At 40.3% G+C, this 27,091-nt stretch overlaps 1 protein-coding gene across 1 annotated transcript in view; it reads left to right on the top strand.

Annotated features, from left to right (window-relative positions):
* RGS5 (regulator of G protein signaling 5) overlaps nt 1-24,519 on the top strand; it is a 49,875-nt gene extending 25,356 nt beyond the window's left edge. The window contains exons 3-5 of the mRNA XM_037506600.2: nt 3,812-3,873; nt 17,627-17,793; nt 19,491-24,519. Of these exons, the coding sequence (XP_037362497.1) occupies nt 3,812-3,873; nt 17,627-17,793; nt 19,491-19,652 (391 nt within the window). The 3' untranslated portion in view covers nt 19,653-24,519. The remainder of the gene's footprint in view (nt 1-3,811; nt 3,874-17,626; nt 17,794-19,490) is intronic.
* Nucleotides 24,520-27,091: the final 2,572 nt, after the last annotated feature.

The following is a 27,091-nucleotide window of genomic DNA, read 5'->3' as shown; positions in this document are numbered from 1 at the left end:
ATTTACCCATTTATCCCCCTCCCCTCTGGCAACCACCACTGTTTTTGTATTTATGAGGCCTTGAGGGCATTATGCTGAGTGAAAGAAGTCAGACTAAGAAGACAAACAGGGAGGATATCTCTCATATGTGGAGTCTAAACAAAACAAGAAAGCAAAGCCAACCCCAGTTAATACTCTTAGCGGCTCTTTTACACTTCAGGACCCCCTTCCACTAGGAATAAACAAGTACTCAGTGCCCAGTCCTTTACTCCTTCATTCTCTAGCATTGGAAAGTCATGCTTCCAGAATCTTCTTTAACTCCTTGTCAGAATGAAACCTCACTACCCCACAGAAGCTGTCACCACAGGTTTCACCTTGACTGGTCAGCATCATTTGCCCAGTAGCTGGCCTCCTTTAAACTCTCCTCCTTAACTTCTAAGTACACCTTCTCCTCTCGCCCCCACCTACCTCAAATGCTCCAACTGTGCTCACCCACAAGCCTACCCAAGGGCTCTGCTCTGGGTCCTCCTAATAAAACACACACAGATTAGTAAATTACAAAAAATTAAGGCTGTGTGATAACCTGCTGTCATGGCTTATAATAAGTTGCCAAATGCTTAGGCATTGGTCTGGATGTTCTAAGTTTATTTTCTAGATGTTCCTTTTCTCTCTGCCTATGTCAACCACATTAACTACGCTTTGTCGTTGTTTTTACCACTTTATCATTCTAGAGTGACCTCCATATGGTACCTAGCCTGAGCACAGGAGAGGACAGTCCCCAAGTCTTAACATACACTCTTACCTGGTGAACTGAGAGTGAGCAGTGTTGCCAGGATTGAAATGTGTGCACAATGTTTGAAAACAGATAGATATTAAAGCCTGTCACATAGTTTTATCTGCATGCCCATCATGGTGCCCAGATTTCTTGGCCATGGGGTAAGGACTCTGTAGATGACCATGGAGACTGCTCGTGGGCAGGTAGGCAGCACTTTGGGGAAGGAAGGAGGAATAAAGCAGGCACTTAAAGATGGCAATAAATAACCTTTCCTAGTCGAAAGCAGCAGTATGAAAGAGCATTAGCTGGAGTGTTTAAATGTGTGGGTATTATGCAGATTAAAAAAGAAAGGAAAAGGAAAACACTGGCATTTAGAGGTTAAAATACTTTTCCATAGTAATAGTTCATGGGGCTGAAATCATTGAAATTAAGTTTTATTTGTGGTTTTCATCAAACCTACTAATTCTGGGCAAATGGAACCATCAATTGCACATTGACTTGACATAAATATTGCAGGGTGGGCTAATGATGAAGGGGATGTGCCACAGGACAGGTTGCGATGGGAAATGTCCTCCAGGATCCATAAACTGCACCTTTATGCAGTGAGTGTATCACTGCAGGAAAGAGACTTGATGAGCAAATGGGAGAGACAACTGCCAAGTGAGATGGTCACTTCCGGAACCATCTACACTGGCATTATAAAACACACAGTCATCCCTATAAATGTGTTTTGCCTTTCATCTGAACTAGCTTTCTCCACCTCACCCCACACCCACACAGAGACCCCAAGCCTACCTCCCGCCCTCCATAGTCAGCTCTGACCCACCTGGCAAAAAAGGATATGCATTGGTCATCTGGAGCTACGTGGCTCTTGTTTCCAAAAAACTCAGACTTAATGAGGACTGGCCAATTCCGAGAATCAGGACAGGATGAACCTAGGCTCCCTTTTAAGCTGGTAATCAGAGCACTGGGCTTCATGCTGAGGGGGATGAGTCCTGTTTGACTGTGACCTTGAATCAATTGGGACTAATTTAACCCTGAGCAGGCTCTGCACATGTCCTTTTCAGGAATTTAATTGTGGCTGAGAGGAGCTCTGATGTTGACCATTAGCTGGGTTTTAACGGGGTCATTCCAGGGAAGTTGTGTCTGCTCACTTAACTAAGTTGGGAGCACCTGCTTTTGGCTTTTCCTTTTCCTGGGCCCCTCTCTGTTAACCAGAAGCAAAAGGGGAGGGAAGGTGGATGTGCTTTAGGAGAATATTAACAAAATCAGAAAGATATTCTGTGAGTGAATCAGGCCTTCTCTTGCTCTGAGCCTGTTTTACTTGTCCAATAATTTAATGTCCTGTTGTTTCTGTCAACAACCAATATGGACTTGGAGAGTACCTATTATATGCAAAATAATGAATCCACACAGTGAAGGAATTAAGAAGTGTAAATATAGGTACAAAATAATACACATAGGAGAATCAGGACAGGATGAACCCAAGCTCCCTTTTAAGCTGGTAATCAATATGAAGTAATATAGAAGAAACAAAAGGAGTAATTGATTTCTAGAAAAACATCCTTTTCCAGTTAGATTATGATATAAATACAGGGACATACTTGTAATCCATTCTTCATGTCATCTCCTTCCTGTGCATCTTTCTACTAAGCAGAAGATGGGGAAGGACAGGAATACACTCATTAAAAATAAATTTTCATGGAATCAGTGTTGAGTTTTTCATCTTTGACAGCTATGTTTCTAGCCAAGAAAAAAGAAATCCCCTAAAATGACTTCATCAGTTTCAGTACTTTCATTTTTTGCTCTTTAAAGAATAAAAACACAGAATTTAGTGAGAAATCATTGGGACTTAAACTCTACACATGTTCCAAAATGAAGAATAGAGAATTGAGGGAATTATTCATAGTACTTAAGCCAAAAATGTGGCTACCATCTTGGACTCCTTACATCCAAACGGTGAGGCTGAATCTGAACCCAGGACAGCAAAGTGAAAAAGTATAATTAACAGTTATCTTAACAACTTCTGCTGATAATCTATTTATACAAGTGGAATCTCAAGATGTTATTTTTTAAAAATCAGAAGCAAAAGTTTCCCTGGATTGTCTGAACGGTAAACAAGTTAAGAGGGAAGGAAATTCTAATTCAGGAAATACACCTCAGTTGAGCTTATTATTAAAATAAATGCCTTGTTAGTCTGTCTTGACTAGACAGTGAATTGCTCACATCATTAGCGCGAGTCAAGGCAGACTCTCCCACCCCCGGCCCTCCTCCATTTTCCTGACAGAGCCCACTGACCTGATGGGATCCTGCTGTGAGAGAAAAATTGACGGTTGAAAGGAAATGAGTGCAGGATTCCTGTACATAAAAAACATTAAGATAAAAACAGCCTAAGGGGAAGTTATAAGTTGGCTGTTGCCTCCTCCCTTTGAATGGGCATCTAGAGAATTTGCTTATGACATCTCATTCATGATAGATGAACCACTTTTCTTCTCAGAAAGTTAATCTTTTTAAAAAACATTATCTTATCCTAATTGGGTCAGAAAAATTTACTCAGATCTTCTTAAATGTAGACTTACTATGATCTCATTCCCAGCATGAGTGACATAACACATCCTTCTTCCACCAGCCTTAATGAGATGACAGTGGCAGGTGTATGTGGCATCAAATGCCCCTTTGCTGCTGGTTAAAGTGTAGTTCTGATGAGGCAGAGAACATGAGTTCAGTACCTAAAACTGGACAATCAGATTTCATTCAGTTACATTTGGAAAAAAAGATCACAATGGAGACACTATCATGAGGTGCACAAAAATATCCAGATGTAACTTCATAACAGAAGTTACTGCTTCCAAGAAGCAGTGGGTCTAAGCAAGTTGTTCACTAAGAGATGACAGCGCGTAGCATAGAGATGCAAGAAACCAAATCCCCTTGTCCTGAGCATGTGTCATGTCATCGGTTGTATCATTTCTAAGTACACCAAGTTCAGGTCATTGTTGGTGTGTGTGGCTGACTCCATCTTATGGCTGTCCCCTTTCCCGTTCTTCATTCTTGGTTTAGACCCTCGCCGGAGGAGGCTCTGCAGTGGCGCGATTCTCTGGACAAACTCCTGCAAAACAACTGTAAGTTTGCCCTATCTTTTATAAAGGTCAGGGGTGACACAGGGACAAAAAACACATTTGTGTTGCCCTTCTTCCCCAATGTTGACATTTCTTCACTTTTTCAGAGGGTTCTCAGCAAGGGAAGGGGCTGAGAATATGGTTTTCTGACTAGCTGTGGAGGATGTGAATACAGTGAAGGCGCTGGGGACTCACAGAGCAGGCTATAGTGCCATCTGTCCTGCTCACCCGTGTCACTCAGCCAGGGGTCACCTGTGTGCTCCAGATACCTTCCCCAGTAAAACAGAGGTCCTTACTGTCTTTTCCATTTTGGCCTCATAATGTCTTACAAGGTTTGGATAGAACAGGATAAAAATCATGTATTTGTGTGCCCATAAACAGACCTATCAATCACACTAATCTTTGAAGACTGTGTGTTCCTATTGTTTTAAGCTTTAAGGGGACAGAAAGCCATTGGGATAAGAAAAGATGAGGATAGAAGTTAAGCCAGAGGCAGTTAATGTCAACACCTTAGTTTATGTTGAGGGAGGAACTAAAGCCTTTCAGCTTACAAACAGATGAGCACCATGGCCTGAGATTCTACTTTTTTTAATTTTCAGATGGGAAAATATGTGTACATGTATGTGTGATTGTATAAATGTAGATGTGCTATTCATATTTAATTTAGTATATATATTTTAATTATATATGCATATGTAGTATGTATTTCTATATATTTGTGTGTGTATGTGAGTGTGTGTGAGTGTGTATGTGTGTTTAATCTTAAAGTGCCACATAATTAATCTCTTAAAGAATTAATATTTTAAACACCTGGGCAATGCATTTTCCAAGCAATAAGTGGAAAAATATTTGATAAGAATTTTAGTCAGAATTCCTTCCTTGAAAGGGATTTCTACCCATTCTAACTAACTCAATGGATAAAGAGGATTTCTGGTACAGACACAGAGATGGCACAAAGAGAAAGGAGAACTGTGTCCCATGGGAGTAACACCATTCTAATAAGACCATCTCGAATAGCACTTTGGGAGGGGCGGAGCAACATGGCGGTGAGGAGACGCTGCGAGTAAGATCTCCCATTAAAAAAGTTAATAGGGAGGAAAAGCGGCAGGTCCCAGTGAGAACTGAGACAGGGAAGATAAACAGACGACTCCAGCAAACTGCCCGAAGAAGAAAGTTGCCATAAAAGAGGACGAGAAGGGAGGGAAGCGCAGAACCCTGCTCCCCTCCCCCGCCCACAGAGGCGGCACTCTCCGACCGGCAGAGACGAGGGAAACAACAAACCAAAACACCCAACAAGAAAAACGGATGCAGCAAGTGGGACTGTGAGTGGAAAGGAACTATTTCAGCCACCACACCCCGTGAACGGGAGCTGAGGCGAACCCTGCAGGATCCGCCACGGAGGTGAGCTCCAGGCGCCAGTAAAGAGAGCCCCGCCCACCAGGAGGAGCCCAGCACCAGCACACAGCCCCGGCCGCCCGGTAAGCTTGCGCGAAAGCGGCGCTCGGATTGCAGCTGCCCAGGGCCCTGCGCCTGCGACCTAGGCTTGCGGGGAGACGGCGGAGGCCCTCCCTGAGTGAGCAGGAACAAGGTGCCCAGGCAGGGGAGCGGGATTCAAAAGGCGCCATTCCCGCGCCACTGATCTGGGCTATAGCCCGCGTCCTGGAACTGAGGGCTTTGGAACTGAGACCCGGGCGGAGGCCCTCCCTGAGTGAGCAGGAACAAGGCGCCCAGGCAGGGGAACGGGATTCAAAAGGCGCCATTCCCGCGCCACTGATCTGGGCTACAGCCCGCGTCCTGGAACTGAGGGCTTTGGAACTGAGACCCGGCGGAGGCCCTCCCTGAGTGAGCAGGAACAAGGCGCCCAGGCAGGGGAGCGGGATTCAAAAGGCGCCATTCCCGCGCCACTGATCTGGGCTACAGCCCGCGTCCTGGAACTGAGGGCTTTGGAACTGAGACCCGGGGCACGAAATTAGGGGCGTGGGTTCCCCACGACGGTGGGGCACAAGGCAGACACAGCACCCCAAAGCCGTTGAGGTGTACCCTACCATCCCCGCTCTGCTCCCTGTCCCAGGGGGTGGAAAATCAGCTCCCCAAGGGCTCTAGGAGAGATCTCTGGTGCCACCTAGCGACTTGACCCCAGCACAGGCTACTGAAGGAGCTAGTGGCCAGCTGGGGAGTTAGCCCACACCGGGCCCCTTCTGAACAAGTAGTCTGAGCCCACAGGGAGAGCGAGCACCCACAGCCGGGGCAGACCAGGCGCGCAGAATAGTGTGCCTGAGACCAGAAGCGCAGGGAGTGTGTCCCACATCACCATTTTAGAACAGGGACATTTCTTCAGTAAAGACTACCTGCAGAAGGCTTCCTCAGGAGCCAGAGGTGAGCGGGGGAAGTTCGCCCACGCCAGACCCCCTCTGGCCTGCAGTCCAAGCCCAGAGGGGAGCAGGAACCCACCGCCGGGCAGACCAGGCGCACAGGGGAGTGTGTCCCCACATCGGCATTTTAGAACAGGGACCTTTCTCCAGTAAAGGCTGCTTGAAACTGACAGATGACTCCTGGAAGAACCAGAGGGGAACAGAGAAGCCCACCCAAGATGCCGGCAAGTCCCAACAACATAGTGTCCCAACGCATACGGCAAATTAGAAAACAGACAGTAGGGAGGAGAAGAACCACACGCAACCTAGCACCTCTCCAGAGAAAAAGCACACCACAAAAAGAAAGCCAGCCCCCAGATTGCAACGACAATAACTTGGAAGAATTTCTGAGCCTTCCAGAAAGAGAATTTAAAATTGCCGTGATTAAAAAACTGACAGAAGTCATAAAGGAAAACAATGATAAGGGAAAAATAATCAACGATCAGAAGAATGCAATTGAGTCCCTAGAGAGGGAAAACAATGGTCAGAAGAAAGAAATTGAGTCCCTAAAGAGGGAAGTAAAAGAAATGCAGGAGATCAAAGAATTAATGGAAGAACTAAAGAATTCTGGGAAAAGCAATGAAAGCAGAATAGATGAAATGGAAGAACGAATAAGTAATCTTGAAGACACAGAAATAAAAAGAACCAAAACAGAGAAGGAAAGAGAAGTACGAAGGAAAAAGAACGAAGAAAGACTTCGGGAACTATCGGACTCCATGAGGAAAGGAAATATAAGAGTTATAGGAATACCAGAAGGAGAGGAGAGAGATGTAGGAACAGAGAAAATATTCAAAGAGATAATTGAAGAGAACTTCCCAAATGTGAAGAAGGAGCTGAAAATTGATATACAAGAAGCAAGAAGAACACCAAACTTCCACGACGAAAGGAAAAATACAGCAAGACACATAATAGTAAAGCTCCCAAGAATCCAGGACAAGGAAAAAATAATGAAGCTGGCAAGAGGGAAGAAACAGATAACATTCAAAGGAAAACCAATCAGGCTGACATCAGACTTCTCCGAAGAAACACTACGGGCAAGGAGAGAGTGGAGGGACATAGTCAACAGACTCCAAGAAAACAGATGCCAACCAAGAATACTCTATCCCGCAAAGCTCTCCTTCCTCTTTGAAGAAAGAATATGGACCTTCCCAGACAAACAGAAACTCCGGAATTTCATTGCAACTAAACCCCCACTCCAAAAAATACTACAAGGAGTTCTAAAGCCAGAACCTCAGAGCGACGAATAACAATGAAAGAAGGCCAAAAAAAAAAAAAAAAAAAAAGTTATTAAAAGAATAAATAAATAAAATCAAAGGAAAGACAAAACAATGGCAAATACAGATGTTAACATATCAATATTAACTCTAAATGTAAATGGACTAAACTCTTCAATAAAAAGACACAGAGTTGCAGCCTGGATTAAGAAACAAAACCCAACCTTTTGCTGTCTCCAGGAAACACATTTAGCTACAAAAGATAAAAATAGGCTCAAAGTTAAAGGATGGAAAACAATCCTACAAGCAAATGGACCAAAAAAGAAAGCAGGAACAGCTATACTTATATCAGATAAAACAGATTTCAAACTCAAAAAGATAAAAGAGACCCCAATGGTCACTACATTATGATCAAGGGGACAATACTTCAAGAAGAAATAACACTCATTAACATATACTCACCAAACGAAGGAGCACCAAAATATATCAGACAACTGTTGTCCTCTCTGAAAACAGACATCAGAGAAAACACATACGTAGTGGGAGACTTCAACACACCACTATCAACAATGGATAGATCAACAAGACAAAAAATAAGTAAAGAAACCAAAGCTCTAAATAAAGACCTAGAGCAATTGGGCTTAACAGACATCTATAGAACACTAAACCCCAAAAAAACGGAGTACACATTTTTCTCAAGCGCACACGGATCATTCTCCAGGATCGATCACATACTGGGGCACAAGACAAACATCAACAGATACACCAAGATTGAAATCATATCAACCATCTTTTCTGACCATGAAGGCATCAAACTAGAAATAAACCATAAAAAGAAGGCAAGGAACTTTCCTACCTCATGGAGATTAAAAACCACACTACTGGAAGACCATTGGACTAATGAGGAGATCAAAGAAGAAATTAAAAAATTTTTTGAATTGAACGACAAGGAGGACACCAAAATCCTAAATGTATGGGATGCAGCAAAAGCAGTAATAAGAGGAAAATATATAGCAATAGAAGCTCACATCAAGAAACAAGAAAGAACGCAAAGAAACAACCTAATCTCGAAGCTCAAAGATCTAGAAAAAGAACAACAAGAAAACCCCAAAACCAGTAGAAGAAAAGAAATAATAAAAACCAAAGCAGAAATAAATGAAATTGAAACTAAAAAAACAATCCAAAAGATCAATGAAACCAAGAGCTGGTTCTTTGAAAAAATCAATAAAATAGACAAACCCCTAGCCAGGCTCACAAAGGAAAAAGGGAGAAAGCACAAATAAACAGGATCATCAATGAAAGAGGAGAAATCACAACGGACACAGCAGAAATCAAAAGAATAATCAGTAACTACTATGAACAGTTATATGGAAACAAGTTTAACAATCTAGAGGAGATGGACAAATTCCTACAACTCTACAATCACCCAAAGCTAGATAAAGAAGAAATAGAACACCTAAACAGACCAATTACAATTAGCGAAATTGAAATGGTAATCAAAAACCTCCCCAAAAACAAAAGCCCAGGACCTGATGGATTTACAAATGAATTCTACCAAACATTCAGAGACGAATTAGTGCCTATCCTTCACAAACTCTTCCAAAAAATTGAGAAGGAAGGGACAATACCAAACACGTTCTATGAAGCCAACATTACACTAATACCAAAACCGAACAAGGACAACACAAAAAAGGAAAACTACAGGCCAATCTCCCTAATGAACACTGATGCAAAAATCCTCAATAAAATTTTAGCTATCAGAATCCAACAATGTATCCATAAGATAATTCACCACGACCAAGTTGGATTCATTCCAGGGGCACAAGGATGGTTTAACATCCGAAAATCAATCAACGTTATCCAACACATCAACAAAAAGAAATATAAAAACCATATGATAATATCAATAGATGCTGAGAAAGCTTTCGACAAAGTGCAACACCCATTCATGATAAAAGCCCTTGAAGTTCTTGGGATACAAGGAACATACCTCAACATCATAAAGGCCATCTATGACAAGCCAACAGCCAGTATCATTCTCAATGGTGAAAAGCTGAAAGCAATTCCATTAAGATCTGGAACAAGACAAGGATGTCCACTCTCACCATTGCTTTTCAATATAATACTGGAAGTCCTAGCCAGGGCAATAAGACAAGAGAAAGACATCCAAGGAATCCAAATAGGAAAAGAAGAAGTCAAACTATCACTATTTGCAGACGATATGATATTATACATAGAGAACCCCAAAAACTCCACAGAAAAGCTAATTCAACTCATCAATCAGTTCAGTAAAGTGGCAGGATACAAAATCAACACGCAAAAGTCAGTAGCCTTCCTATACACAAACAATAAATCTGAAGAAGAAGAAATCGAAAAGACCATCCCTTTTGTTATTGAAACAAAAAAAATCAAATATTTGGGAATAAATCTAACAAAAGAGGTAAAGGACCTATACAAAGAAAACTATAAAACACTGTTAAAAGAAATAGAAGAAGACACAAAGAAATGGAGAGACATCCCCTGCTCATGGATTGGAAGAATAAACATTATTAAAATGGCCATCCTTCCAAAAGCAATATACAGATTCAATGCTATTCCAATCAAAATTTCAATGTCATTCTTCAAAGAAATAGAAAAATTATTGATGAAATTCATATGGAATCACACAAAAACCCCGAATAGCCAAAGCTCTCCTGAAAAAAAAAGAAGGGAATGGAGGCATCAGACTCCCAGACTTCAAACTATACTACAAAGCCATAATCATCAAAACTGCATGGTATTGGAACAAGAACAGACATACAGACCAATGGAATCGAATAGAAAATCCAGAAATAAACCCACAGATTTATGGTCAACTAATCTTTGACAAAGGAGCAAAGACTATGCATTGGAGCAAAGAAAGTTTGTTCAATAAATGGTGCTGGGAAAACTGGGTCGCTACATGCAAAAGAATGAAGCTTGACCACCACCTCACACCATACACAAAAATCAACTCAAAATGGATTAAAGAACTAGACATAAGACCTGAAACCATAAAATATATAGAAGGAAATATAGGCGAAACACTACGTGATTTGCACATCAAAGACATCTTTACAGACACATCACCCAAAGCAGTGATAGTGAAGGCAAAGATAAACAGCTGGGACTATATCAAATTAAAGAGCTTTTGCACAGCAAAAGAGACAATAACAAAAACAAAGAGAAACCCCACCAACTGGGAGAACATTTTTGCACCCAACACTAATGATAAAGGACTGATCACAAAAATCTGCAAAGAGCTGATGAGACTCAACAACAACAAAGAAAATAATCCAGTCAAAAAATGGGCAGAAGAGCTTAAAAGAAACTTCTCTGAAGAGGAAATGCAAATGGCCAACAGGCATATGAAAAAATGTTCAACATCACTTGTCATCAGGGAAATGCAAATCAAAACTACCATGAGATACCATCTTACACCAGTGAGAATGGCACATATTAAAAAAACTAGCAACAACAAATGTTGGCGAGGGTGTGGAGAAAAAGGAACTCTTCTGCACTGTTGGTGGGAGTGCAAACTGGTCCAACCACTGTGGTAAGCTGTGTGGAGATTTCTGGACCTACTAAACATAGAGCTTCCATATGACCCAGCAATTCCACTCCTAGGTATTTACCCAAAGGACACAGAAACATCAATTCCAAAGAACACCTGCACCCCTATGTTTATAGCAGCACTGTTTACAATAGCTAAGCTTTGGAAACAACCCAAATGCCCAAAAATAGATGACTGGATCAAGAAGATGTGGTACATATATACCATGGAATATTACTCAGCATTCAAAAAAGATAAACACATGCAATTTGCTGCAACATGGATGGCGCTGGAAGGGATCATGCTCAGCGAAATAAGCCAAAAAGAAAAAGAAAAATACCGGATGGTCTCACTCATAGCAGGAATCTAGAAAACTTAAATAATGGACCAGGAAAATGAAAAACTATAAGAAAGTGAAAATCAAAATCAACAAAAAACTATGAACCAGAGACACTTTTAGGGGGGCGGGGCGGGAGGGGAGGGATTGGGGTCAGAATGGGGGCGGCAATTGTATGGGGAATATAACAATAAAATTTATAAAAAAAAAAAAAAAAAAAAAAATAATAATAAGACCATCTCTCCTCTCTCTGCCTCTCTTCCTGTTCTTGTCTCCTCCCCTCATCACCTCTCAGACTTTGTCTCTGCTTCTCTCTATGCTGCTTCTCCTTGCCCTGTGTCTCTCTCCTGCCACCTTGCCTCTGCTATCTGTCTGGCTACTTCTAGAGAACGACTAGGAGAGTGACAGCATGCCCTAATAATTGTAGCCCAACATTACCAGCCTGAAGAAATAATATTTGACCTTGTCCCTCAAACATCTGCTGTTGTGCATCTTGAGTAACTAACTATAAGCCAAATTTTGGCCCCTCAGCCTTGTGAGGTATTTCTATTTCAATCTGTTAAAATAATTAGTTTCTGATCAGAAATATGAAACATTAGCTGTGACAGATGAAAAATAGGTAATGAAGATACTTTGAGAAATACAAGCATTTAACTTTTCACATTCCCTTTTTGCTTGATTGATTCGATCAATTAAATTATTTAACCTTGAGGAGAGGCATCTGTGTCAATTTATAAGGAATATCTGACATCCTTTTGTGCTAATGGAGGATATTAACTCTCATAATTGATATAGCTCCCCAACATTCCTGAAATCCACATTATTCTTGAGTGAAAATGAAATCAATTGGTATCAAACCTCTAAAATAATAAGACAATTAAGCTTTTATTCAATCTCTCCCTCCACCCCTCAGCTAACAGGATTCCTCTTACCTCCCTCATTTTAAAAACCATTTCAATCATGCAGTGTACCTGACTTAATTCTGAAAGTGCATCAGTATCTTCCATGTTTAGCTCCAAGTTCCTTTAGTAGGTCTGCGGGCACATAACTCCCAGACTGCAATGGGCATTGAAATAAGGTAGCAACATTAAATTCTTCTATGTGTCATTAAGAGCACAGGAAGAATGAACTACAACAGAGCAGCAGCAACATTTTTATGTAGATTCCTTTTCTCCAGGAGTCCTGTAAGATCAAAACATGTCCTGGAGATTTGGGTATCTCTTCCATGGAGCAGGGAACCCCTGGGATCAGACTCCTCTTCTTGTTGCTATCTTTTGCCTCTTCCTTCTGCTTTTCTCTCTCTGGTTCCCAATTTTCTCCCTTGTCTTCACTGACTTATCTTTGTCATTATCTTCCTCACTGACAGCTGCAATTTCCTTTAAACTGAAAAATTAGAATAATAAAAGCAATCACCAAAATAAATTTTTCACCATGGACCAGGCACTGCCCTAAGCACTTTTGTAGTGCCAGGATGGGAACAGAGCAGGATAGCTATGATCCGAGCAGACCTGAGTAAAGGAGAGCCCTGGAGCCTTCGGTAGCTTTCTCAGGCTTTTATGGAGCTTTTACATGTAGTGCAGCAATCAGGTACATGGCAGGCAGAGGTGGGGGGGTGGCCTCCAACCCCCATCAAGTCTTCTCTCTGGGGTTCTCTGGCCTACTTCTTCCCCTTCTCTCTCCTGTCTCTTCTGCCTTTTCTTTCCTTCAAGAATGTCTCCGTACTGAGCCATGGCCCACAGAAGTAAATAACACAACTTATAACAAAGTAACAAAATGCAGGTGCCCCATCAGGCAGGGCCATCCTAATGTGAGGAGGGCAGAAAAGCCTGAAAACCATTTACGCTACAACTTTACATATATTTTCACAACAATTGCTGTAATTTTAAGATTTAGTACAATAGTAATCTTCTCAGAATTCCTTTCTAGAAAAGGAAACTGAGACATAAAAGTGAGGTAAGTTGCTTATGAAATAAAATGCTATAGCATCAGCAAAGAAAGTACATTTAAACCTTTCTTTAAAGTTTGTGATCTTTTGATCTGTGACTTGGGAGGGAAGTCTTTTCTCTCAAGACATGATGGGTCTATTTTAATTAACTGTGAACCTCTAGATGGATGCACAGGTTTAAACTAAGAGGTTGGGTGTAAAAGAGTGGTAAAGATAAGTGAACCCCAAACCCTGAACTCAAAGAATTAACAGCCTTTTGGAAAAGGTAGTCATATAAGCAAATGATTCTAGCAGAAGAATACAAACTGACCTTATCTCTCATAATGATAAAAGGTGGAAGGTTATTGGTAAAGACTACCTCACAGAAGAGGCATTGAAGTTGGGTTTTCAATGATGATAAAAATGACTTTTGAACTGGGTGTGACTATTAATGATAAAAGCCAACATTTTAGAGTTACTATATTCAACACCATGTCAGAGCTTTTCTAAATTATTTAATCCTATCAGGTAGAGTCAATTATTTATCTCCATTTATCAGATGAGACAGCTGAGGACCCGGAGGCATTAGATACGTAGCCCAAGTTATACAGTAACGTAGCATGTGACAGTCCAACCCCAATCTCATTTCTAGAGCCTGTTCTATTTTGACCCATGCAGCTGTGTAATGGTACTTATTACCAATAACTACCAATAATATGTCACAATTTCTCCCCTGAGGATGATTTGCATTAATCACTCTCGCTTTCCACATTTGTCCTTTATGTAAATCTGACTTGAATGTGTCTAACATGCCTTGGATTTTCAAAATGGTTTGCTAGGTGTTTCATTCTGTTCTTTGGTAGGGCTGTATAAGGGCAGGACAGGCCACTGAGCAGGTTCTCTGATCCAGCAGACCGGGTAAAGGAGGAGTCAGAGTCCTCAGTGGCTTTTGCAGGTCTTTCATTTAGATTTACCAGGCATATGGCAGGCAGGGGTGCTGGGGGGCCAGGAGGCTGGCAGTCCTCCCAGCCCCCAGCAAATCCTCACTCTATCTGGGCTCTCTCTGGTGTTCTGCTTCTCTTCTTCTCTCGGCTTCTGTTTGTTCTTGGCTTCTGCTGGCATCCCCATGATGCTGCCCTTATAAACTCAGTCTCTCAGCAGCCCAGGTGTACCCACTTCAGGTGCCCGCCATCAGGCATGCATTCAGGACCACAGGGTTCCCTCATCTATCCTAATGGCAGGAGGGCAGAAAAGCCTGATACTTTTTCCTTACTCTACAGGCTGCTATTCTATTTTACATGGATGTCAAAAGTGACACCACATGTTAGGCCCAGGGATTACAATGTGGGTCACAACCCAGAGTGTTTACTCCAGACTGGAGGATCAGGTGGGCTTCATCTGCTTCCTAGGTAGTGGACGCTCAAGGCGTGCTGAACGGTATTCTGAGACTCTTTGCAGATTCTACCAGGAAGAACGTGGTGATTCATCAGAGATGTATGCTTGGGGTTTTAGCTGGATGTGTAGTGGGCAGGACAATGCTGTAGGTAAAGAAGACATATGTGTGTTCTTTGCAGAATAGAGGCATTTGGTCTGGACTTCAACATGGGAAGCTTTCCTCAAGGTGATGGGAATTCAATAGATGGGAATTCTGAAGAATGGACCAATTGAAAATCAGAGGTTAAGGAGGAGTCAGTATCTGGAGAGAAATTTTAGAGGGTCCTAGAAGGGACCCTGCTAAGAGTCCCCACAAGCAGGATGAAAGAAAGAATAACTTTGAGTGGGTCCCAACCAACAAGATACAAAGTTATTGTATGAGGCACTTTAAGTATGTACACTGATAAAAAGTTTTAAAATAATATTGTGGAATTTGATGAGAGTGATGAAATCAATCCCTAGGAAATGAACTCAGGGCACTGGAAAGTTCTTTATCTAGCTCATTCCCTGGATAGGTGGTATATGTTAACATTGTTGAGGAATCCTGGCCTGCATCCTCTGGTCATTAATAACTATGTTTGAGAGGCCTGGGATTTATCTCTGCCTTTCACAGAATGGGTGATTCAGAGAGCTTGATGGGCTGGGTGGACATTGACTTAATGAGAATAAATTAGCTACAGACATCTGTGAAGTTGTTTCCTCTATAGTCTTAGACTTGATTGCGAGCAAGCTCACAGGACTTCATTCCTGCTGTCATTTCCTGGCAGCTAGAAAGTACTGAGAATTGTCCAGAGACTACCTGACACCTGTGCTTTAAGAAACAATGAAAACTTGGGCCTCCCCTGGTGGAGCAGTGGTTGAGAGCTGGGCGGGTCCGCAGCCTCTGCAGCACCGGTTTGTTCTCCGGCCACCAGCAAGGGTCCCACAAAAAAAAAAAAAAAAAAAAAAGAAACAATGAAAACTTTAACACTGACAGAGAAAGAACTAGGCCTTATTTCTTCTTTCAGTGTAGATATTGAGTCCCATGTTACTAAATTATAACAAATAGCATTGGAAATATAGTAGGAAAGTATGGGTAGGGAGAGAGAGAAAATCTACCTGATTTTATGTAGGTACATATTATCAAATAGTTTTAATGTAATTTTTCTAGGTAGGTTTCTAGAAAAAAAATTTTATCATTCCTCCCAAAAACTCCTCTCCCAGATCAACCAGAAAAGAAAAAAAAAAAGTGTTTTTCAGTTAAGCACAGGGAAGAACAAATTAAAATGCAAAGGATTTTATTCGGATCCAGAGATCACCAGTGACCCAAACCCAAATTAATTATCACTTAGCCATTCTGTTTCTTTAGAATTCAGTGTGGTTGCAGGGACTGTGAAAAGCATGGAGACTGTGAAAATGTATAGATGGCAAATTGAATAAAAGACAACCAAATATCTCTGGTTTATCATCACACACATTTTGTACATGTTACATGAAATCAATGTATTAGGCAATGATTAATGAATAAAATGCAGGCACTATAATGAGGAGTAAGGAGAAGTATTTATGGGAAGAGGAAATAGATTGAAATTAGGTCAAAGGAAATGAATTCAATACATGAATATGTTCCCCACATAGCACTAATGGAGTGTAGAATTATCTCCTCATGGGGGACAAGTTCAAGGAAAATGGGGCCCTGATGTACTAGTCACTGCCGTCTCTGTCCTAAGAGGCAAAGCAGTACGCCAGACACATTGCCGAGGCTGGCCTGCAATTATGATCCGGTCTGCGGGGAGCCAGAGGTCTCTCTCTTCCCTCTAGAAATCTACTTTCCTTAGGTAACAGTGGACATGGATTCTTTCCTTAGATACACTTGCTAGAATTTCAGTTTCAAAATTTTACATATGTGCATTTTCAATTTCAAAGAAGAAATCCTCATCTTCCTTTGCACTCATCTACCACTCTGGCAAAGTGGGAAAGAAAGAGAGAGGCAAACGCCCCAAATCCTCAGATAGATAAATAGATCATTTATATATAGGTAGATATTTAAAGATAAAGATCTATAGAGAGAGGGATAGACAATTTCTTAAAATGTTAAGTTGAAGTCTATTCTACCTGAACAACGGTACACTGAAAACAGAACCTCAGTAGTTTCAATTATATTATTATTTTTTAACTCACATATCACTGATGGGCAAAATGATTCATAAGTTACCATGAGGCAGCTTCCTCAGACCCTTCGCACTTACCCTTCAGGCCTCAAGTCAAACATCACTTCTTCATGGCGGCCTGCCCTAAACTAGAATAAGGTTAGGACTCTTCCTTCCATTCCTATTTTTGTGTCAATTTTCTTTTGTTTGTTTCTTCATTTTCTTTCTGCTTCCCACAGAACTTGAAATCTCCTTTAGGGTGAGAACAACATCAATGTTACTCCCCATAATGTTCAGATCATATTGCCTGGAACATAACATTTACTCAAAAATCATTTGTAGAACAGAAAAAAAAAAAAAGGGATTGTGATATCAACATCAATATTACTTATACTGCAAAACTAAGTTTTAAATGCATTTTTTTTTCCTTTTTGGTGATTGCTAAGTATTCACAATGGCATTATTGTCCCTAGTGCTTCTTGATGCCATGTGCAGGTTAACCTTCATGATGTAAATTTATCTTGCCTGACTTTGAATCCCGAACCTGCCACTTGAGAGCTGACTCTCTCAGGGCAAGTTACTTGACCTCTCTGACTTCATTTGTGAAATAGTTATATGACCAGCACCTGTGTATTATGTTGCAATGAGAAATAAATGAGGTAACATTTGTAAGGCTGCACAACAGGGTATAGTGTTAGATAAACAAATTTCCCCAACTGGCGTTTTTCCTCGTTAGATGGACTTGCCAGCTTCAAAAGCTTCCTGAAGTCTGAATTCAGTGAGGAGAATCTTGAGTTCTGGATTGCCTGTGAGGACTACAAGAAGATCAAATCCCCTGCCAAGATGGCTGAGAAGGCAAAGAAAATTTATGAAGAATTCATCCAAACAGAGGCACCTAAAGAGGTAGGTCCTGAGGGTGGGCGCGCGAGCATGGTAAGAGAGGGTCAGTCCAGGAGGACTCTCCAGCGAATGCAGGCGTGTGAGACCTTAGGCTTCTCTTGCCTGGGAGCAGCTCAGAGTGCCCTACAATCAGAGCAATATAACTTGAGTCAAGTCTCAACCACTTTCTAGAAGTGTGGTCTTGCTTTGGTAGCTGGTTGTGTCAAGTGGGAACGGTACTAGTTGTGTGATTTATGATGAATTATTGGGTCTCTCTAAGCTTAGATTCTTTGTGAAAATGGGCATAATGATGACTATTTCGCAGGTTTGTTGTGAGGACGAAATTAAACAGTGGATTTGAAAACATACATCTCGGTGTCTGAGCTAATTAATGCCTATCATCTTTTCTCTCTTCCTCTTCCCTACCCATTCTTTTTTTCTTGAAAATTCTCCTTTTTTTTCTACTCACCTTTGTTATTTTGTTTTCCCCTAGGCCTTTGCCATTTACACTGTAGTTGGGACAAAGTATCTGCTCATGAAAATCAAATTATCACAAATTAATGGTGCTAGAGATGTTGGAAGACAATATACCATTATTTGATTGTGTGTTGATTTCAAAGAAGCCTGTATTGCTGGGCTTTGACTCTTCTGTCACTTAGATATCTTGGGCAAATCACTTAACATTTCTATTCCTCAGCTGTAAAACTTCGATGCCACTGTCTGTCTTGTAGAGTTGTAGGACTAAGTGAGCTCATCAGGACAGTACCTGAAACAGGTGAAACACCAAAAAATATTCAGTGCTGTTTTTGTTATTATTATGGTTTGTTTCAGAAAAGACCATGTTTCCTTGCTTTTCTGGAACCATGCAAAAGGTCCTGGATTTCTGGTCAGATCTTTCTCCTTCTTCACTCTCTCCACTAGGCATGAAAACAAGTGCTGGGGTAGGGAGGTTGTGGGATTAGGCATCAGGACCCTTATTAGCTATGTGATCTTGAGGAAGCCACTTCACCTTTATACAAACATGAAGGTGAAAGTATATAAAGGTATTTTTCCCTACAAAAGGCTCCTTAGCATTGCTGTAAAGATTTTTGGAGGCCTGCTCACTAGCTGATTGGAGAACTTCGGACATTGGTTGGCTCTTAATCTGAGTCATTTATTGGAGCATCAATTATTGTACCCCAATATTCATAAAATGGAAGTGACATCTTTCACTCTTTTTAACCTCGTAGTAAAGTTTTTTTTTTTTTATATGTTTCTTACATCATTTTTCAATTTTTGCACAATGTATGCATTTTCATCTTGGTTATATTCCCCATACAATTGCACCCCCTTATTTTGACAGCAATCCCTCCTTTCCCCCCCTCACCCTGTAGTGTGTCTCTGGTGTGTATCTGCTTGTTGATTTTGATTTTTTCTTTATTATAGTTATTCTTTTTCCTGTTCTCTTATTTAGGTTGTCTAAACTCCTGTTATGAGTGAGCCCATCTGGTATTTTTTTTTTCTTTCTGGCTTATTTTGCTGAGCATGATCCCTTCCAGCTCCATCCATGTTGCTGCAAATGGCATGAGTTTATCTTTTTGATTGCTGAGTGATATTGTGTTTTTATGACTATCTTCCCCTTGTGTGTTTCATTGGTGAGAAATTCCACTTCTCAAATCCTGGGTCCTGGCGTAACCTGTTTGACCACAGGTGTTTGACCTGTATGGCCCTGTTTCCCACAGGTGAATATTGATCACTTCACGAAGGATATCACAATGAAGAACCTGGTGGAACCTTCTCTGAGCAGCTTTGATGTGGCACAGAAAAGAATCCACGCCCTGATGGAAAAGGATTCGCTGCCTCGCTTCGTGCGCTCTGAGTTCTATCAGGAGTTAATCAAGTAGTAACTTACTTGGGCTATGAGGATCATCCTGTGAGTTCTTCTTCCACAGTAACACCTGCATTTCCAGCAACCTGCACATCTGCCTATAGCAGCTTTGCTCAAAACTACCCAAACAGGGAAAATCCCAGGGACCGCTGCTTGCACTTTATGCCCATTTTGTTTTGGATGTTTATCTATTGTCTGAGTTCCTTCCTTCCCCAGTTTTTTTTCTACCCCATTCTTCATAAGCCCTACTCAATCTGTTTTTGTCAAACCTAATCAGATCACAAAAAAAATTGCCTAGAGCAAGAAAAATTACCATGAGAATATACTATCACTGAAAATGTGTTCATATTTGGTTTGGGTATTGGATCTCTACTTAAATTGGTCTGTGAAGAATAGATATATGTGGAAAGTCTAATTTCTAGTGAGATTACTTGATGTCACTCATTTTAATTCTAATCCAGGGTCAGTTCTCTATTTCTGAACTTGGTTAGTAAAAGGTAAAATGTGTAAGATTTTTAAGGGGCAGCCACGATTTCCCTTTTTTTTCAATTTTTTACATCTTTGTTCATTTTAAAAAATATTTTATTTTATATAATTCTTACATCATTTTTCATTTTCGCACAATGTATGCATTACTCAGCAATCAAAAAAGATAAACATGCAGTTTGCAGCAACATGGATGGAGCTAGAAGGGATCATGCTCAGCAAAGTAAGTCAGAAAGAAAAAGAAAAATACTCATAGCAAGAATTTAGAAAACCTAAATAAGAGACCAGGAAAAAGACTAATTAATACAAAGTAAAAATCAAATTCAACAAGCAACTATAAACCAGAGACACACTACAGGGGCGGGGTGGGAGGAAGGGGCGGGGAGAGGAAGGATTAGGGTCAAAATAAGGTAGGGTGTAATTGTATGGGGAATATAATGATTTCCCTTTTTAAGCAAACACATTGCTGTCCATTTCAGTGGTCTCCTACCTGTTATCAGAGGGCTGGTACACTAAGGTGTTTAATTATCTTATGATGCCTTCTGGCTTTTAGTAAATGATGAGTATCTTCAAAATATCAGATGATTGTTGGAAACATTAGTTTGACTACATGTTGAGGCCTTTGAAGTGAGATGGGGTTTTAAAGTGCTCTGCATTTTGCAAAATAATTTAGTCTTTTTGCAGTCCATCTTTTCTTCCTATTTTCCTCCCTGCATTAATGAGTTTAATTATGCCCATTTATGCCCATGCACAGCTGATTGCTAGACCAAGGTATTTTTTTAGTAGATTTAAGCTTTTAATTATATATCTCCTTATTATAAGCCTTGCTAGAATTTAAAAAAATATTTAGTCTTTAGTAGATTTGATTAAGTAATGATTTATGTAATTTAGTGATAAAGAGAATGAAAGTAAACTATGCATGATGGTAAACAAGATGAGGCTAATGAGTTCATTTAAAAAAAGTATTTTCTAAAGAATTAATAAATTCTGCAATCTTTAAGTAGAAGATCACATTGTTCAGTCTTGTATTTTCCTCCTTTTTTCTCCCCTTTTCATTCACACACAACTAGTGTCACATGTTTGTTGCCCACTTACACAGTTATTTCATAAGAATATTGAAAGTGAAGCAGCTGTATTACTCTATTCTTCCTGTAAACACTGTGTTTGTTGAGTATTTCTTTTTTTGGTAATTCCAAGGAATAATAGGCCCTTCCTGAACAATTGTCATTTCATTTTCTGAAAATGGGTTGGAGTAACTGGTCTACAGTCAACAATTGCTAGTGTGGTATGAGCTCATTCATATTTGTCGATATCACTCCCTTCAAAGAAAGACCATCATCAAGCAGTTGACAGCTGGGCCAGATCAACAAATGAAGAAGTTGTGTACAAGTGACTGCCATTCAGTAAGACATTTCTGGCACCACCTTTCCCGGCAACTAGCTACACTGCTAGTTGCAAATCAGCATAAAGTTACAGTCCTTCACTTTCTAAAGCAGCTAGAAAATTTAAGGACCCAAGAATCTAGGTGAATTGTTTTTTTCATGAATGCCTAAACATTTTTTAATTTAATTAAAAATACAAGTATTTTATTCACATCACTTGCAATAGCCAAGTGTTTTGTGAACATGCCCAGAGAATTAAGTAGGACTCACCCAGATGGTTGATGTTACAAAGATTCAGATTAACTGTATTACAAATTGACTGCACACCTGTAAAAGTGGGTAGACTTGTCAGTGGAAGGTAAGAAAGGCCTTCATCATTTTATAAGCTGCCCAGGAGGCCAGAGGCAGGAAAAGCACCACAAGAACAATGCTATAAAGGCTATTAAAAATGAAAACATTCCAATCAAAAAGTAATACTTTATATATATATATAAATTTATAGCATTACACACAGAGACATGCACACACATTAGAAACTCTTCTAACACAGGAATAAGATATAAAAGAGTACAAATATTGCAGGTGACAATGAGATAACAAACATTAAAATTACCCTGGAAAATTTCTTTGAAAGATTTTGCAAGTGTTTTTAAACTTAGACAAAGGGAAAAAATCCTGGTTTCTATGGTAACACAAAGAAAATACATGCTTTTAATTCTGGGAAATTAGCAAAAGTATGATGATCTTTCCAGGAAAAAAAGATGTTTAAAAGCTATTTATCACTCCCTTTCCCTCCTCCTCTTCCTCCCCACTTTTTCTTGAGTAAATTGCCTGGGAGAGTGCTTAATGCAAGAACCTGTGGTGTTTGCATTTTCCTTCCCTGTGAAAATGTAACTACAGCTGTATGTGCAACTGGGATGTGTAGAGGTGGTGGAACCAAACTGTGGTTAATGGGAATAGGAGTTTATGCTTCTCACTCTTGAGAGAAACCTAAGATATGGTCAGGCAGTGAATGGGCCATAACCTATGTTTTTCTGCCTGGGTTTGCTATAGTTTGGGGGTCCCATTAGATTAGAATCTAAATTAGACCCCAACAGAGATGACTAGCAACTCTACAGTAAATTAGGGGCTGTGTTACATGTATGTGTATGAAAGCAGCACTTATTCATGTGAATTACCCCCCCTCCACACACACACACATTCTCTCACTGATAAACATATTCTGAAATGCAGAACTGACTGAGGAATTTCAGTAACTTTGCTTTCAAACATTTAAATTGCAAAAACCCATAGAATCAAATGTATTGAAATCTTTTTACCCCACTTCCCAGACCCTGAGTACTGCCATTACCTGCTATATAATATTTGCTTTAAGTAGACCTGAGTTTTTAATGTATAAAGAGAACTTGTTTTCATTTTTATCTATTGCAAAGCCCTGGATTTTGCTTGGCCCATGTATTCTCTATAAACACTCCATTTCAAAAGTGTGAAGTTACTAGCCCTCTCCCCAAAAATAATAGATGGCCAGAAGTTCAACAAAAACTTGATTACTAGCAAATCAACCGGTAAACTAATAACCATTCCCTGCCAGGGCTTTGCTATCTATGCCTTACAAATTTGATGATAAGATTAATTTAAGAGCTTACTTATATTTCAGGAAATGATTTTTACCCTGAATAAATCCCATCAAGCAGACTCTTTCCTGTGTTTCTTGGGAACTCAGAAGGTTTGGGACAGAAAGGGCCACGAGCGTAAAGGCGAGAAAGCGGAGAATGGTAAAGCAGCGAGCACCTGGCCTTGTGAAGTGAACACAGTAGGAAGCATTGAAGGGCAACTTTGCTGCTTGTAGTCGGCAAGATTTGCAGGAAGGTATTTGTTTACTCACAGACCAGCATCCTAGGGAGTCTCAACTAGAGGAATGAACAAATGTGGAGGGAGGACCCACTTTCCCCATTTGGCTTGCATGTGCAGAAAGTAGAGTGGGGAGAACTCAGTTCCTAACAACCTAGTGTCCAAACCCAAGGGCCAGGCAACTCTGTAGGTTCTGGACATGAGGTTTTGATGCAAATCGGTCTGATCTGACTGAATTGCTGTTAGACCTTCTGGTTTTCTAGTCTCTCCATTCAGTTAAGTAAGAAAGTATTTGACACTGTTTAGACAAGGCTCTTTAATTAACAGTATAACAACTGCTACTTAGATTCAATATACTTTCACTCAAGTAGGTCGAGACCAGAGCAATAGATATTGAAAGGAACGCTTTCCTTCGTAACAGTTAACCATCCCGGAACTGAAAAGATCAGCTCTTTCAACTGAGGAGCCATTTGTGGGTTTGAGTGGAAACACATAGCAGAGAGTGAAAGGAAAAAAAAATTAAGGAGAGAACGTTAGCCTTACTTCACAGTTTAATAATAATTAGTTATTCTTATAACAGAGAAGCTATGAATTCACAACTTAGCATTCACATACAGCTTAAAGTTACTTGTCTCACCAGGATATCCCCTCTAACTTCCCTTCTTTACTCCCAGTCTCTTCTCTCCCTTCCAGAAGGAAACACTTAAAAAATATGGGTCTAGCCACAGTTATGTAATAATGAGTACATTTAAAGCATTTAACTATCTAGGAAATGTATGGCTTAAGTGATACTAAGACAACGGGAAACGCTGATCAATTTTCCAAACGAGAGAAACAATCTGGATAATTTTTGGCAAAAGTTCTTGTTATATTACACAGTATCAGATTTAAAGGGAACTAATTTTTTTAATGCTACAACTTATAACTCATCTTCAGGAAACATCTCCCAGAGAAAGATGTTGGAAAGAAAAGTTTGGAAATAAATTCATCAGCACTTACCCAGTACATTTTTCACTTAGAAACAATTGTGTTTATCTTCTAATTTTGTATCTGCTACATTGTATACCCTGTGACTCAGTCATTGATAAATAAAGCACCAAATATGTATCTGTAACCAAGATCACATATATATTATATTAAATATATGTCTATGTTACAGTCTCATACTAGTCCTTCTTTACTCCTGGACATTCTCTATTTGAAATTCTTCCTTAAGATAGGCTTGTTTGTTCCCTATGCTTGTTATACCAGGTGAACCTTTGATCCATTGGGCCATCCCTTATCTTAATACATGTTTGCTGTACTACAGCCTGACATGCAAACTCAGTAAGGGAGATACGAAGTGCCCCCTTACTCTGGAAACTGTCCCTTGGATTCAAATGGCAACAAACTATTAACCCAGCTGTTTGCTGTTGGAATTGACTATGCACATTATATCATTTGAATATTACACAATTCAGTCAATAGAGCCATTCCTTGCCCTTCCCACAGTGGGGAAAGATCTGAAATCCAGGTCCCACTGCAAGCAGCTCAACTCTGATAATTAGAACTGATGCTCACATAATGGGCTGAGATCCTACAACTAACGGAGTGGAAGAAAAAGACAGTTTATATACAGAAAGAAACATAGGCAGGAGCTGATTTACAGAAACAATGAAAATCTAAGGTAGGAGAGAGAGGAAAAGAAGATAGGAATGAGAATGAGAGATTAGGGAATGTCTGTCTTGATTTCTGACAGTTCTGAGTTTTCATTCCCAGTGCCCATGAAGCCTAGCTACACTTCTGATAGATGCAATGTCCCTGGATTATTTCATTGCCACCTATTCTCTTCTTTATTTTCATTATCTTAGAAGAGTTTTTAAGAATTTCCACGAAGAAGTATTACTAGTGTAAAGATTACTGACTCTTCTGCCTCCCCCACAGAGAAATGTCGGTCTCAAGGCAGATCAATAGCAAAACAGACCTTAGAGATTACTTACCTCTTAGACTCCTGTTTGGTCTACAAGACCAGAGGAACCAGATGTGGTTCCTCAAAATGTGGGCATTATTGGCTCTATCTTGAGTTCAACAAGCTAAACAAACCACTGTGGCAGTCCATGCTATCACGTGTTAATGATGTAAACCAAGCTCTACCAGTTATACCTCCAAAGCACATTTTGCTACTTTTGCATTTTCTAAATTAACAGTATCTTGATAATTGTTATGCCCACCCCCAGCCCCCAAATCCAAATACTTTTGTTTCTCAAGAATGCAATGCCTGCTTTTGAATTAATTTCCTTTGGCAAATTCCCAGTCCCCATGCTAGTTTCTTAATGATTTAACTTGTTAAAACAACAAAAAACACTTAGGAGAAGGCAGTCTTTGTTCAATCTTTGGCAGTCAGGTCCATGGTCAGGTTGCTGGCTGTCTTCGTTAATGAGGTCACATTTCCAAATCATCGCCAACGTGGGAGAGGCCAAGTTTGAGAGGGGCAGACAGGACCAGCTGCTTTGGAGGTATTATGTCTTGAAGAAGCACTGCGTTGTGACTGCTGCTGTAACTGTCTGGATATGTAGGAAATAAATATCTACCTCAGATTGTGCTGCTAAATGCCCGAAGCCTCTGCATCTAAGGAGAATTTGTGGAAAACATAAAAGACACTGAAAAAGAAATTGGATCCCAGAGGTTTTAATCAGTAAGGATAAATAGATTGATGCTCCTTTATTTCTTTACTCTGAACATTTATTTTGACTGCCTTTGAACTCAGTAACTAAAGTCATTACTTCTATATACACTTGAATTTCTCTAAACATTCTACTAAGCATGAGCTAGATAAAGGGAAAATCCAGATGCAGAAAATGCCGGAGATGGAATAGACATTACAAATGCTCCCATATGTCTAGGATAAAAGTCCCATTCTCCCTTCTCTGCACAGTTCCTCTTCAGCTGAGATGCTAGCAACTGAGAGACATACACAAACACTTGAACCCTGAAAGCAAAGGGGTCATTCACATGCCTGGCTATTGGATCAGCAGAGTTGTCCTGGGCCACAGTTGTCATGGACAAGAAGCCATCCTGACAATCTAAGGGATTATGCTTCCCAATCTTCACTTTAGAGATGAGGAAACTGAGGTCCATGGAAGTGACATGACTTCCATCATTAACATCTGGATGCTATCATTCTTACAGAAGACCTGGTTTCTAGTCAAGAGTATTTTTTTCTTTGGAGCAAAATTTGTGTTATGCCTCATACCTATTGCAATATAACAAAATATACTCTTAAAGTTTATATCAAAGAACTTTAAGATAATAGAGAAATGATAGGGTAGGGTTGACCCATAAAAGCTGAACTTCTTGGGACCTCCCTGGTGGCACAGGAGTTAAAGACAGTGCTATCAAGCTATCCCCAGCCACAGCAGCACAAGTTTGATCCCCAGCCGGACAGGGCGCAACCCACATTGCACAGCAGACCTCTCTTGCCTCACCCGCTGCTCCCCTCAGCTGCGTATTTCAAGATCTCTCCTGCCTCACCCACTGCTCCCCTCAGCAGTATATTTCAGTAGATCCACCTGTTCTGCTCCCCACTCTCTCTGGTGAATCCTTTCACCCCCCATACCTCTGGGCTATACCCCAGTTCTTATATGCATAAATCTTTTACAAAAGCAGAAATTCTCAAAAATAGACACTTCTCTTTTTTATAATAATTTTCTCAATTAGGTATTCTTTCTGGTTGGCAAATTTTTAAATAATAAAACTT

Source organism: Talpa occidentalis, unplaced genomic scaffold (genome assembly GCF_014898055.3).
Source record: "Talpa occidentalis isolate TD23 unplaced genomic scaffold, MPIMG_talOcc4v2.1 talOcc4.12, whole genome shotgun sequence".
NCBI classification, from domain to species: domain Eukaryota; kingdom Metazoa; phylum Chordata; class Mammalia; order Eulipotyphla; family Talpidae; genus Talpa; species Talpa occidentalis.
This window is presented reverse-complemented; position numbering and strand designations above follow the sequence as displayed.